The 13651-nt window shown below is 39.3% G+C and overlaps 2 protein-coding genes across 4 annotated transcripts in view; one reads left to right on the top strand and one right to left on the bottom strand.

Moving 5' to 3' along the window:
• Positions 1-6928, top strand: part of pde4cb (phosphodiesterase 4C, cAMP-specific b) — a gene marked incomplete at its 5' end in the record, with an annotated part of 47660 nt that extends 40732 nt beyond the window's left edge. For all 3 annotated transcript variants that reach the window (XM_079221411.1, XM_079221413.1, XM_079221412.1), the window contains 4 exons: positions 108-262; positions 1130-1252; positions 1671-1853; positions 2498-6928. In XM_079221411.1, coding sequence (XP_079077537.1) covers positions 108-262; positions 1130-1252; positions 1671-1853; positions 2498-3049 — 1013 coding nt within the window. In that variant the 3' untranslated portion in view covers positions 3050-6928. The remainder of the gene's footprint in view (positions 1-107; positions 263-1129; positions 1253-1670; positions 1854-2497) is intronic.
• A 197-nt stretch (positions 6929-7125) lies between these two features.
• On the bottom strand, positions 7126-10517 carry ifi30b (IFI30 lysosomal thiol reductase b; the record flags this gene model as incomplete). Its single annotated transcript, XM_079221583.1, has 7 exons — positions 7126-7226; positions 7449-7517; positions 8089-8241; positions 8871-8960; positions 9048-9119; positions 9197-9385; positions 10377-10517. The coding sequence occupies 7 exons, from the start codon at positions 10515-10517 to the stop codon at positions 7167-7169; spliced, it is 774 nt and encodes a 257-aa protein (XP_079077709.1). The 3' UTR covers positions 7126-7166.
• Positions 10518-13651: the final 3134 nt, after the last annotated feature.

The raw sequence follows: 13651 nt of genomic DNA on the forward strand, positions 1-13651 counted from the left end.
TTTCGACGGGGCTCCCATTAGCACTGACTCAAATGAATTGTAATTATGTTCGAGGTGTCTTGTTATGCGGTTTTAACAAGTTCAACCCACATTTCAACCCACAACAGGTTCAGAGCTGGCGCTGATGTACAACGATGCCTCAGTGCTGGAGAATCACCACCTCGCTGTGGGCTTCAAACTGCTGCAAGAGGAAAACTGTGACATCTTCCAAAACCTCAGCAAGAAACAGAGAGACTCTCTCCGAAAGATGGTGATTGACATGGTGAGACTGCTGCATTTTTTACATGACTCTTTGATATCCTTTTCAGCCGTGCTGTACTCTTTACAGTGTGGGTTTTCATTATGTTTTGATCATGGAACAGTAAAGTTTGTGTACGGTAAAATTCTGCCGATAGAGCAGCTTTGTTTATCTGGTCACAGGCTACTTTAAAAAGGCTGCTGGCACAATATAATAATGTAGTAGATGTATGAGAAAGCAGACATTGAGAGTTGATGGTCAGTTACAGCTTGCTTTTTTTCAACTTCAGCTGTATGGAACAAACAAATGGGGAAACAAAGAGTTTTGAGAAAAAGGCAAAACACAAAAATTTGAATTCCTTTAAAAAGTATTATATTTGTTAATGTTTGCTATTGTAGCTTACGTAGTTTGTTTTTAAATTCTGTCATAAAAGCAAAGATACTGAATAACCTCAGATCAATAAAAGACTTAACTGTTGCTAAAGTTTCCCATGGGAGTTTTGGTCAAGAACCCAAAGGTTTCCAATGGAAATGATAAACCTGTGGACACAGTTCCTGTGCCATGCTGTGTCAAACTACATCCATGTGTCACGCAGGGCAGCTGCAGTGAAACTGAGAGACAACAGTGTGTCATTGTTTTTTCAGAATCAGAATCAGTAACTCTTTGTACTGGTGGATACATTTACAGTGCAAGGAAAAAACACACAAACTTACTCGCCTCACACAATTTCACAGTCTCTGCAAGACAAAGTATATAATTGCATATACACATGTCCTAAATCATTCAGCAATAACCATTAAACACCTACAGAGCCAGTTGTCTTTTGAAACAAGAAGGCCACATTACACAGACAACAAGAGTGACTGACGATGTGTTAAACCTCTTCATTAGGTGCTTGCCACAGATATGTCCAAACACATGAACTTCTTGGCGGATATGAAGACAATGGTGGAGACCAAGAAGGTGACGAGTCTCGGAGTCCTGCTGCTAGACAACTACTCTGACCGCATCCAGGTGAGAACAAATGTTATCAGCATCAGAGAATTGTGTCAGCATTTAGAAATGGATCATTAATCTATGGCTATAGTCAGAAACTTTAAATTATTTTGTTGCTAAAATACTCAAAACGAGCAATAAATAATAAGCAATGCACGCACACACACACACACACACTGCTTGTATCTTCAACCTGGGAGTTAGTGTGAAAGTGCTGCTGCCTGCTGGACAGATAGTGGTCATTGCATCTGTATAGAGCTGAACCAATCTATACTGGGTATTGTCAGGATAGGGTTAAAATATATATTTATAAAATAAAAGGAATGCTAGTTACATTTATCAAGTTATCGCTGCTGCTTTTTCTGAGCATTTGTTGGTGAGGTTTTGAAAAAGTGGTCGATTACCAGCAGATTCTGAACGAGCGTCTGTTCTCCAGGTTCTGCAGAACATGGTCCACTGTGCCGATCTGAGCAACCCAACCAAACCGCTGGAGCTTTACCGCCAGTGGACGGACCGCATCATGGTGGAGTTCTTCACCCAGGGAGACCGAGAGCGGGACAAAGGCATGGAGATCAGTCCCATGTGTGACAAACACAATGCCTCCATAGAGAAGAACCAGGTAACGCCCACTGACACACATGGATGTAGGATAATAGTGTAAAAGTTACAAACTTCGAAGAATTTAGATGATTTTACAACCTTGAGGTTAACAACAGACAACATAGAGGCAGAAAAGGCAAAACATTTTGTAATCTAAGGATTAAAAGTAAACATTTTTTGTTTAATGAATTTCTCAAGTGTGAACCCAATATTTGCTCTTCTATGTCCTACTAATCGTTTGCACGTTGAACGGCTAGAAGTAATGAATATATTCATTAAAAGGATTGTAGAAGGTGTGGAGAATTTAGGGGAATTTATGTACATAAATGGGATATAATATTTATAACTATGTTTTTATTAATGTATAATCACCTGAAATGTCTACATAGAGCAGGTCCTTTTCGTGGAGTCAGACATGTTGCACCACCATGTTTCTACAGTAGCCCAGAACGGACAAACCTAAGTCTGGCTCAAGAGGGAGAATTTCTTCATTACCTGAAGACCAAAATGTCCTCTGGAAACCCCAAACAACATCTTAGCAGCCTTCGTCTTCACAAGACAAGCTTTTTCCACCTGTTTCCCTTTTTATTTAGTTTACATATTTTACTTCTTTCTTATGTGTGTGTTTATTGTTGGCCTCATTCATAATATTTCTATGACTAGGTGGGCTTTATCGACTATGTTGTCCACCCTCTGTGGGAGACATGGGCCGACTTGGTGCACCCTGACGCCCAGGACATCCTGGACACACTGGAGGACAACAGGGAGTGGTATCAGAGCATGATCCCCCGCAGCCCGTCGCCCTCCAGCCCCGAGGAGCACCATGTGGAGCTGATGCCAGGAGCAGCAGCTGTGGGAGCAGGAGGGCCTGTCCCTTCAGGAGGGGACAAGTTCCAGTTTGAACTCACTCTGGAAGAAGAAGAGGAGGATGAAGAAGAGGTGGAGTCTGACCTGGAGAGTCCCTTAGAGGGGGAGACCCAGTCGGGCGGGGAGCAGCACCGGGACTCCTCCTCTCCGTCTTTGTCCCCAGACCCCCGCGGCAACAGCAGGTACCGCCCCTCTTCGCCTCACCCGTCTCGGACCCTGAATCTGGCGGCCTTGTCGGTGCGGAGCCCCAACAGGATGCTGGCCTCTCCAGGTCGGGAAGGTGCTGACAGGGACAGAGAACTGAGCCAGGAGGGCGACGGGGTGGCGTGCCTACGTATGGGCACGTAACAACCAGCACAACCTGCCCCGCCTGACGGACACAAATGCTGAACATGGAGAGACGGAGGCAGGGCAGGCCTTTACTAATAAAGTCTGTAAATTCACTACAGTCCCTTTACACTGGAGACATCCGCTCTGGAGAACAGAGGGACGTTTCCCCTCTGTTTTATTTTATATTTTAACAAGAAGAATCCTTTCAGCCTCTCTTTGGGTGCCTGATTGACCTTTGTGTCCGTCCTGCTTTGTTGTAGCGTAAGTTTAGAGCGTCCCTGACAAACACGGCTGCAATTTAACTGGGAAGAAGAGTGGAGTCAAGGCGAGATACTCTAACAGGAATAAAAGGTAAAGGAAATGTCTTCCTCCAAAATAACTGTTAATGACATTCAGACATGAGAATGAGGATCGCTGTGGTCTGGCAGGGTCTTATTATTTTGCACCATAGTTTTGATTTATGAAATTACTGAGTCCGGTTGGAATAAGTGAGTATGATTTCTTTGTTTGAGAATGATGTGAGAGATGAATCGTTTTACCGAATACAGGATGTAGTTGAGAGAAAATTGATAAACCTAAACCTCAGGGTATGAAGAGAAACATAAATCTAATGTAGCATGGATGTAGTGGGAAACCCTCACCTGACCTTCGACCCCAAACTGTCTTTCATGTTTGATTTACCTCCAAACCAGAGACAATTGATACTTTTTGTTTAACCTGCGTGTCTTCACATTTAATTAAGCCCTTTAATAGAACATTTGGCAACTGGAGCAATCAAAGATTATGTATTTAAACCAGCTTGTAGCACCACAGCGATTAAACACTGAAGCAGACTGTGCGCCAGTCTCACATGTTTAAAGTACAAGAGACACCAGCTGTATAATTAGTTTGGGCTTTTTTTATTTTGTTTTTTACCTGAGATAATTTCAAAAGGTGTCACTGTTTTAGGGTGTTGAACAGTTCTTTCCATGTTGTACGTTTGCTGGTCTTGTTTGTGTTTATGTGCTCGAAAAGCGTTTTTTTTATCAGGGTGCCTCCGGTCCGCAGTAGCACTTTACCGTTTCTGCCCTTCAGCTCTTCTATTCAGTCAGACAAAGGGCTTCGTCCACTGGCGGCCTCCTGGTCTCACACACAGTACAGGACGTCTGACTCGAGGTACCAGAAGGCAGAGCAGGAAACTCACCGGTGATATTTAAATTGCAATGTTCTCTGAAATTATCCCTTTTGCACCATCCAGCCAAGATATAGTATAAACCTTTCTGAACATCTAGATTAAAATGATGTGGGCCAAACAACAACACTTCATGACCTATGCCTGACAGCAGCACAGAAGCTTTGAGCTGTTGTGATGTGATTTAATTGTGTTATACTGGGTAAAACTTTTAAGGATACTTCTGGTGTTATTATATATTGTTCTTGTTGAAAACAAGTTCCATGAAAAGCTTCTAGTGCATCGCTCAATACTTTCCAACTTCCCTCTACTGGCTCTCAGCCCCAAGACCATTTATTTCCTCAGAGAATGTACATCTTTTCGAATGAATAGATTTATTATTTATGTTCCTTCTAAAAAGGGAATTGTAAGTTTTATCAAATGTGCCTCTTAACCTCTTATCAACTGCTTCAATTGTGGATCAATGTGTTAAATTATGTATTTACAGCAGCAGGACAGTATAGGTGGGATTGAGCCAAATCAAACTACAGTGGACATGTTCGTAATGAAGGAATATGTGGCTCACTAGTGTGTTTTTAATATTGTACAATGGAGGTCTATGACTCAGAGGAATTAGCTGCTTCACAGAAATACTTGTTAGTTGGATCAGGTCATTGTGGCTTTTCATGGCTTTGTTGACGGTAAGGAAAATATGGAATATTACCACATGTATCCTCTAATTGGGTTGTGTCATTATATCCTCATGTTGACTACAAAAACTCTTCCTTGCTCAGACCTATAATGAATTTGAGCCAGATTGTTCCTACAACTACTAGAATAGTTTAAATTAACATGTTACGCAATAGTAATATTTTAGCCACACGTGAAAGACTCGTTTATTTTAAATAACTCAGAATAAATCACCATGGTGTTTCTCTCCTGCCCTGCCGATAGGATCCGTTGTAGAGGTCAGAAATTGCTGAATCGGATCCAACTAAACAGATCGTTTCATCAGGTTATCCGTTTTATCTGAAAGATTGTGCTCGACTGGGATTACTGTGTGCCATAAGTGTTGAAAACACCTGCCAGCCTATGATGCTGTACATTTTTACACTAGAGATTTTAACCTGATGATTGTATAAAAGTCAATGACTTTATAGTGATAGTTTTTACGAATGATACGAGTTTCCAGTATTTAAAGCAGACAGATTAGTCTGTTCAGCCCTTTCCTAATCAGATAGCTGATACTTGAGTGTGTGTAGCTTCAGGAGTCCATGTTCAGTCTTGAGCAGTGTTTGTCACAGTCACTGAGGTAGAAAAACCAGGAAGTAAACAAGCACTACACAAAGATACCATGCACTTCCTGGTCAGGCAGTCCTAGGAGAAAAAAATAGTCTATCAGTATTTCATTTCATTTCATACATGTGATAAGTGGTTGGAGCCTAGTGTAAGAGGACCATTATGCTGTTTTTAACATGTCGAGCCTCACGGCATCGTTTGAAGTTAAAGCAAGAAAACTGCTCATTTCACAGCCTTAAACGTGAATCTCAAAGATTGAGAACACAGATATACATTTCTCATGATGGAAGCAATATTCTGCATCTGTCCCTTGTTCATTCTTATGCGTTTGCCTTGAAAACAAATGAGAAATTAATCTACATGTAAGAAATGTCAAGTGTGTGTTTTCCTGATTACTCACTTCATTTAGCATATAGTGTCAAAGTCCCTCAAAACTCCACAATGAAAATGCCATAATTCAGCAGAAATTACTGTGGATCAAATGTTCTGGTTATTCAGACTTTGCCTACAGAGCCATCAATAGGCCGAAGTTTATACTTTCACAAGAAATGTCAACATCTAGTGGTCAGATTGCCTGGAATACAGATGGCAGCTTTATATTTTCTGACCCTCGTGGCCTTTTTCTTTAGCATCACCCCGACAAACATGAAATACATAGGCATATTGTTGTGAAGTCATAAGGAGTGCATCCTAACTTGGATTTAAACTATCGGCATCTTTCTGAAACTTATTTTTAGTACTCATTGAGACATGGACATGAAACTGATGTGCTGCACAGAGTTTATAGCTCATTTTTTACTTTTGTCCCAAGTTGGGCTTTTTACCAAAAGTTAAAGGTTGCTCTGTAATCATTCATTAAACTATTTCCAAGCTTTAGATCTTGTTACCAAATGTCTCAATATTCTGTGTGCAATATATACTTTATAGTCCACAAATAGTTAGAACTTCAGTAAAAGCTCAGTTACTTAGATTCCTCCATGCAGTGATGAGACTTTATATTTCTCATAAATGTTTCCATTTTTTGTAGCAAGACAACAAATCACATTTCTGTGACGAATGATCATTATGGCATCTTCATCATGTAGGTTTGAAACATTTAACAATTGATTTTAGTCCGCTAAATGTAGTTCGTAGCTCAGTGATCTAAGGCGTTACCTCGGCATGTTAAAACACAGCAGTATGGCTCTTTACAAGAAGCCATCAGTGCCATACAGTGTTAAATGTATTGACGGGCAGGAGAGCCCCTGCTCTCTGTTAGTGTGTTGCACTGAAACGCCACCATTAATGTCCATGCAGTCTGTGTCGTGCAAACTTCTATAAAGATATTTATTCTTCAAATGTGTCTGTCGAGACAAAGTACTGTAAATTAGGACATTTCTCATTTTAAGCCAAAAGACTCTGGGGAGTACAGGGCGTTTCAAGTAGAAGATGCCAATAAATAATATGGAAATTCAGACTGGTTGTTTCGTTTTTTTTCAAAAAAACAGGTTCTTCAGACGGAAATAATGTCAGTCAAAAACCACAGTATATTTAGGACAAGACAGATTTATTCCACTTTCAAATTTGATTTTAAGGAGGCACATAAAACACTATGATCTCACACTCACATTGTTATCAGCTACAAACAAAAACTAAAGATGTTTATATGATGTTGACATTTGGTACATTATGCATGTTGAGTCGTTTTCAGCAGAAGCTTCTATTCAGTCTGACCGCAGCTCCACTACAGACAGGAGGCTTCACCCCCTGAAAACAGTTTCAGGCCCGTTACAGTAAACAAAACTAACAGGTCAAACATAACAACTGTCAAACATACCGATAAAAATCTGCAATTTAATGATGAAAATTTGAGTAATTTCCCCTCAGGCTTCATTTTTAACTTTGGAGAAGATTTCACATGCATTTCTACAAGCACCAATATCTCAAATTACCGTAGAGTCACAGTAACAAGGAAAAACAGTCCCTCACCTTGTAGAGTTGGCAAACAAAGTGGAAAAGAGACGACATCGCCGTGTCCTCGGTCTCCTCTGTGTATTCCTGAAACACAAAACAGTTCATGGTCCTTCAGATAAGTTTAGTTCTCTATTGTTAGGGAATTGTTTAAAGCTTCAGCAGCGCTTGACTAAAGATACACAAGCAGTGTAGTTTAATCCAAAACTACATTTCCATGAATATGAGACTGACAATCATTTGACTTTAATATCATGAAGGAATTCCTTCTTATTCAACCTGCTTGTCTCCAACTCACTTAGATTAGAATTAGGTTCAATATTCCTACAGTCAAAACTTCGATCTGTGGTTTGCAGTGCCATGCAAATATATACATACACACGTAATCTAATATTAAAATAAAATATTGATCTGTTTCTCATACAACAGTTCGACGCTGACTAGTCAGAATTTGAACAACATGCAAACCAGTGTCAGACAGAAACATCATATCCTGTAAAGCTCAGACTTCATATTCAGGTTGCAACTACAATGTTTTGATTATGAATTAGTTAAAAAGCGTAATTATGCCTCTTCAGTCAAGAAAAAGAAGCGATTACTTTAGGTCTTTGTGATGCTTTAGCATATCGAGCAATCATACAAGTCCAGAGTGTTTTACCCCATTAAAGGTGACCCAGGGGACGTGCGTGTGTGCAGGGTGCAGCCCTCTGGTCATGACAGCGTTGGCGTGCATCAGCTGGAATCCCAGACCTCCCTTCAGACAGGAGTCGACACTTGACCAGGAGACGGAGGGAGCAAACAGCTGGAGACACTGAGAGAGCATCAACAACAGTCATTAGATTAAACGACGGTCTTTTAAATCCCTACACAGTCAACTGTACTGTAGCATAGAGATGTAGCATATTGATGATTTTCATGTCTTTGGTCTGATGTTTTGTACATTTTAAACTCTGGTCCTGAAGAAATATCAGTTTATAAAGATTTTTTTTTATTTAATCAAATTTCTTTAAGGATTTTAAGACATTTTACGTAGATTTCCAAGCAATTACAATCCGACCAGGTGATTGGAGTCGTATCAAAAAGTATACAGTGATGTCTGTACTGCCTGAAATCCCAGAGTGAAGCAAAGGAGCTAAATGGAAAGTGTTTGTTGCAACACTTGTGGATTCAGCTTATTTAAGGCAAATTTGTATTCAGGATGCATCTTAATTACTAGAGTCGTAGATTTATTGCCAATTAAGATTTTGTAGAGCTGATCTCCGACTACTGTACAGTAGGTCAGTTTTACAATGCTGTAGATGGAAACTTCCCTTTTGTTTTCGCTTATAAATAGTTTGTTTAGAGTTGAATAAAATAGGACGTTTTTCTTAAAACTTGTACCGACAGCCGGTCTCTTGTGCAAATAAGAGAACGGCTTCAGTTTATTCTGTAGGTACTCACAGGCTGGGCAGCGCTGAGAACATTTACAGACGACTCCATGCAGTAGATGATCTGAAATGCTGAGTGTCCCGTTAAATGGATGATACAGGCCTGAGGAACAGATCAAGCAATCTATTGTCATCATGTATTAGTTCAAATGTGACAATAGCTACCGAGATGGTGAAGAATTGTTCAAACCTCAATCATGTTTCCTCTGCATTCAGGCTCTCCGTGCTGACAGGTGAAGGGACAATTTGATGATGGGATTTCCTACAGGAAACAAAACAGCTTTTAGTTGACGAGATAATAGTCATGCATTTATCAACAGAGGACATGGATCAGTGTACCTTTGCGTTCCCGTATGGGACCAAAGTGACAGTCATGATGTCCTGCAGCATCGTCCAGGTGGGGAAGAGCTGCTGGGTGAGGAAGACCCTGCAGGCTGGACACAAACTCTCATAGTAGAGAACGACAGATACTGGAGGAACATCCTGGTTTGGTCTGGTAGCATTCACCTCCATACACTGTTTCTGAACCTACACGAGGAAGAAAAAAAAAAAAAAGACTACATTTTGTTTCTGATGTGTCAAATGAAATGTGTTCAAGTATACTTTTATAAAAAGAGACGCAGGTTGTGGTGCGCTAAGACCTACGAACTGTCATCACACATTTGGTGAAATCATCACATTTCAGGACATTAAAAAAAAAAGAATTCTTAAGAAAGAAAGCAAAAAAAACAAATGAGTTACACGACACTATTTTTAGTATGTCATGAAGAGGAGTGCAAGTAAGACTAGATTTGCCCAAGGGAAACATCAATTGTTTTGTTTAAAAACAAAGAGAATACATTCTAAAACATGTAAAGACTGCTTAGATTCACAAAATACAGCGAAAACGACAACTTCTACTTGCTTCCGTCTCATTTCATTTTCGTGGAGACAAACAAGCAGTCTTAAGACATCACTGGGCATTTTACACAGAGCCTGCAGCTTCACCTTCAAAGCAAACTGTTCTGTTTTCTGCACTCAACTTTAAACGGATTACGGGTTGGTTTGATTTGACCCTGTGCTGCTCTGCCGGTCACATGAAGAACCACTGGTGTTCAATTTCTGAAGCATGACTCTCATTTAAAAACACAGACAAGGGGGTTTCTCATGTTTGGAACAACCACACTCAACGACAATCTTCTTATCAGTGTTAAATAATCAGTTTTCAGAGATTGTACGCATATATATATATATATATATGAATAGAAAATATATGTCAGTAGTGGGCTGTTTTTTTTTGTTGAGAATACAGCAGTTTAAAACACTTTATGTCTTAACATATTAACAATGTTTTAAGCAAAAATGCGTGAATTAGCGGTTACATCACACTGAAAGAAAAGTTATACGCATTTATTTAGCTACCACATCACTATCAAATCATATTTTGTTTGCATTTATTATGAATGTGCATATCTATGCATTTTCTGCAGTGACCCTTCGAGGTTGAACAAATAGACTCCTGTGATGTTACTCTACTCACATTGCAGGCTATGGCGATCTCCAGGGATCGACACCACTGAGACGGCGGGTAGCGGCAGGCTGGTTTAGGGTGAGACGTGCCGGAGCTTCTCCAAACAGAGCAGAAGAGTAAACACACAGCCAACAGTCCTGACAGCTTCATGGTTGAGATCAGGAGTGAGCACTCAGCACAGTGACCGAGGAGACACGACTAACAGCGGCTCCTCTTCAGAGCCGCACAATCAGCTGATTAACTCCAGGTGAGACTGCTGTTGCTGCCTTCAGGGACCCTCGGAAAGCTCCCGATTCTGGCTCCGTAAGTATGTGGGAAACGACAACAAATAGTATCTGGCTGTTCGAACATTAAGGTTAATTAGAGCAGTTTAATCGTGGAGAATGATGTCTCAGTATTTAGTGACAAATATCCAGGATGGTACACAACAAAAAACATGATATTTTAAGTGTGTAACACCTGGCAATGGTGATGAAGCCTCCACACAAAGTACGCACATATATTATGATGCTGAATCGTCTGGTCACATATGAACAGAACAATTCAAAAGTAAATAATGTGCTTTTAACGAAATAGGCATTGGCTCAATCCCAATGTCCCCCCTAAATCCATAAACCATAAACCCTGAGGGACTTAATTGACGTCACCTGTCAAATTGTTGAACGTGAGAGGCTTTCAAAGGCTGGAAATTGTGTAAATTTACAAATGGGACAAGCAGTTGTAAAAGCACAGGTTTATTCAATAGCACTGAACTTCGACAGGAGAGGCCCTGGTATTGTGCATGCTAGCTCACAGGGACACTAGATGGAAATCAGCCATCGTACATTTTATCAATTTCCCTTTGGCTTTGTCAAATCAACAGGTTGTTGAGTTTGAAAAGCAAAGCCTTCTGGGAACTTATTGATCCTTTACCAGAAATATCATATTTTGTTGTCCTTTGTTAAATTGATGATGAGCTTAAATGTTATAAGCTACAATATATACATTTAGCCTTCAGACGACGCAAACATTTCGTCGGCAATGCTGGAGGCAGGAACCCTGGCGGGACGTGACCTGAAGCGCCCGGAACAAGCACATGGCACACAGAGGCTCGGCTCAATTCAGTCAAAAAATTGGCGCTAGGGAAGCTAGTAAGAAGATGGTGATTGGACAACGCATATCATTTTTGCCTTTCAGCACAACTATTATTCAGGTATCACAAATTATGCATTGAAAAGTTCTCACGGTTTTGACTCTGCTGCTGACGTCACTGTGTTTGGTGATGGCTGTATGTGTAGCGTTCATGCATATATTTGTCAGGTAACAGGTGGGGAAAAAATACTTCATTACAATGTTACCGTTGTACTTGACTTGAGTATTTATATGTTCTGCTACTTTACACAATAAATCAATGGTGAAAATCTGTGTTTTATTGGATTTTTTTTAACTTAATTTAACCACTTATGTCCTATTGAGATTTTAAATCTGTTTTGCAACAGAGACCTGAAGTATTATTACTCCATAGTACAGTAAATCAATGTGCCGTAAATCGGCTAGATGCTTGTAAATCCACAGTATGTGTTACTGTGGTGCAGCGTATGATGTTTGAAGTCTTTGTAGAGTTTTTCTCAAAATGTATTAAATGTAAATGGTATTTGTCATGTATACTTTATACTTTATTTATCTAGGCTTGTAGTTTTGATTCAACACCACCTCTAACATCTTAAGTCTTAAAATCCTCAGGTTATCAAATAATACTCACAACAAGTCATTAATCCATCATCTCAAATTTATTTGGGGATCTAAAAGTGCATACATGAACAATGATGTTCTGAAGTGAATAAAGTCAGGTTTACACCAACAAAAATGTTTGAAACCATCTTTTTTTTCAGATATGACTCCTGAATGAAACACAAGCTATTTAAAAAAAAAGCTGAATGTAATTTCATAATCAATACATTAAATAAGCAGTTACACTAACACTATTTCTCACAGCAATATCAACAAAGAGCAGCTAAATGCTTTAAATTAAAGCAAGACAAGTCCATACAGCCACAATGGAAAAAAAAAAAAAGTCAGAGTTACAGAAACATCAAGTATTTTGCTGAGTATGATGCAAAGACAAGTAGAGGTATTTGATCATATGCAGTGAAATAAACCTGTCTACACATCAAATGCCGAGATTTTAACCATTTAAAAAGCTGATAAAGAATGATCCTCCAACTAACTCAGGCTGGGATGGAAAACAACCCTATCTCCTAAAATGACGTGGTCTGTATAACAAATGTTACATAAACTACCATGTTTATGGCATGCAAAAAAGTTGATGGAGCAGCGCACTGTGTGAATGCAAATATCCGTATCTAAACAACCTCCTTCCTCTCAACCCTACCCACACCCACACCAAACCCTGAATAAACATAACCATCCCTCTACTTATAAACCTATTCTGTCTCCAACACATTGACTAACATGCACCAAACCCACCTATAGCTCTTATACTATATACATATCTATAGATATATATATATATATATATATATATATATATATATATATATATATATATATATATATAGATATATATATATATATATATATATATATATATATATATATATATATATATATATAGATATATAGATATATATATATACTGTATACCCTCTTATTCAGCACATAACCGGTTCCTTTACTCAACTCTATAACCCTAAACACAGACATGTCTGTAACAACCTGTTCTTCACACACAACATTTTTCTTGGCCAATTCGGCAAAAGTCTCAAACTTGTTATGTGTGGTATTTAGTGTAGACAATTTTTGATACATTGTTCCTACAAGATCTGTGGCAGGCAAAACAGTATGATTAAATGTAGGCCAGTAAAACTACTTCATTAAGGTTGGAGGAAATATTAGCGTCAAGGTTAAATGTACAAAAAAATGCTAATTTTTTTTTGGGTCTGAGACAAGCAGCAAACCCTATTCTCCAATATCAAAATCCAACTTCTTACCTGCCCATCCACTATTCCAGCTTTCACACAGTACCCTCTGCTTCTCCAAGTGGCACACTACTTCCTGCCTTGTTTGATGGAAATCACATCCAATCTGAACTTCATTCCTTGGAAGGAGGAACTGTGTAAAGAATGCATTCCCCTTCAAAGAATTAAAGCAAGCATTATTACTACTAAAACCCTCTTAATGTCATTACACCACAGAACTTGACAAACAAATCAGGCTCATCTAATCTTACGCGTCATAAATCTATTGTATCGAATGCAACATTTCAGTAAACTTTCATAAGGTGC

This window comes from Taurulus bubalis, assembly GCF_910589615.1.
Source record: "Taurulus bubalis genome assembly, chromosome: 7".
In the NCBI taxonomy this organism is placed as follows: Eukaryota; Metazoa; Chordata; class Actinopteri; order Perciformes; family Cottidae; genus Taurulus; species Taurulus bubalis.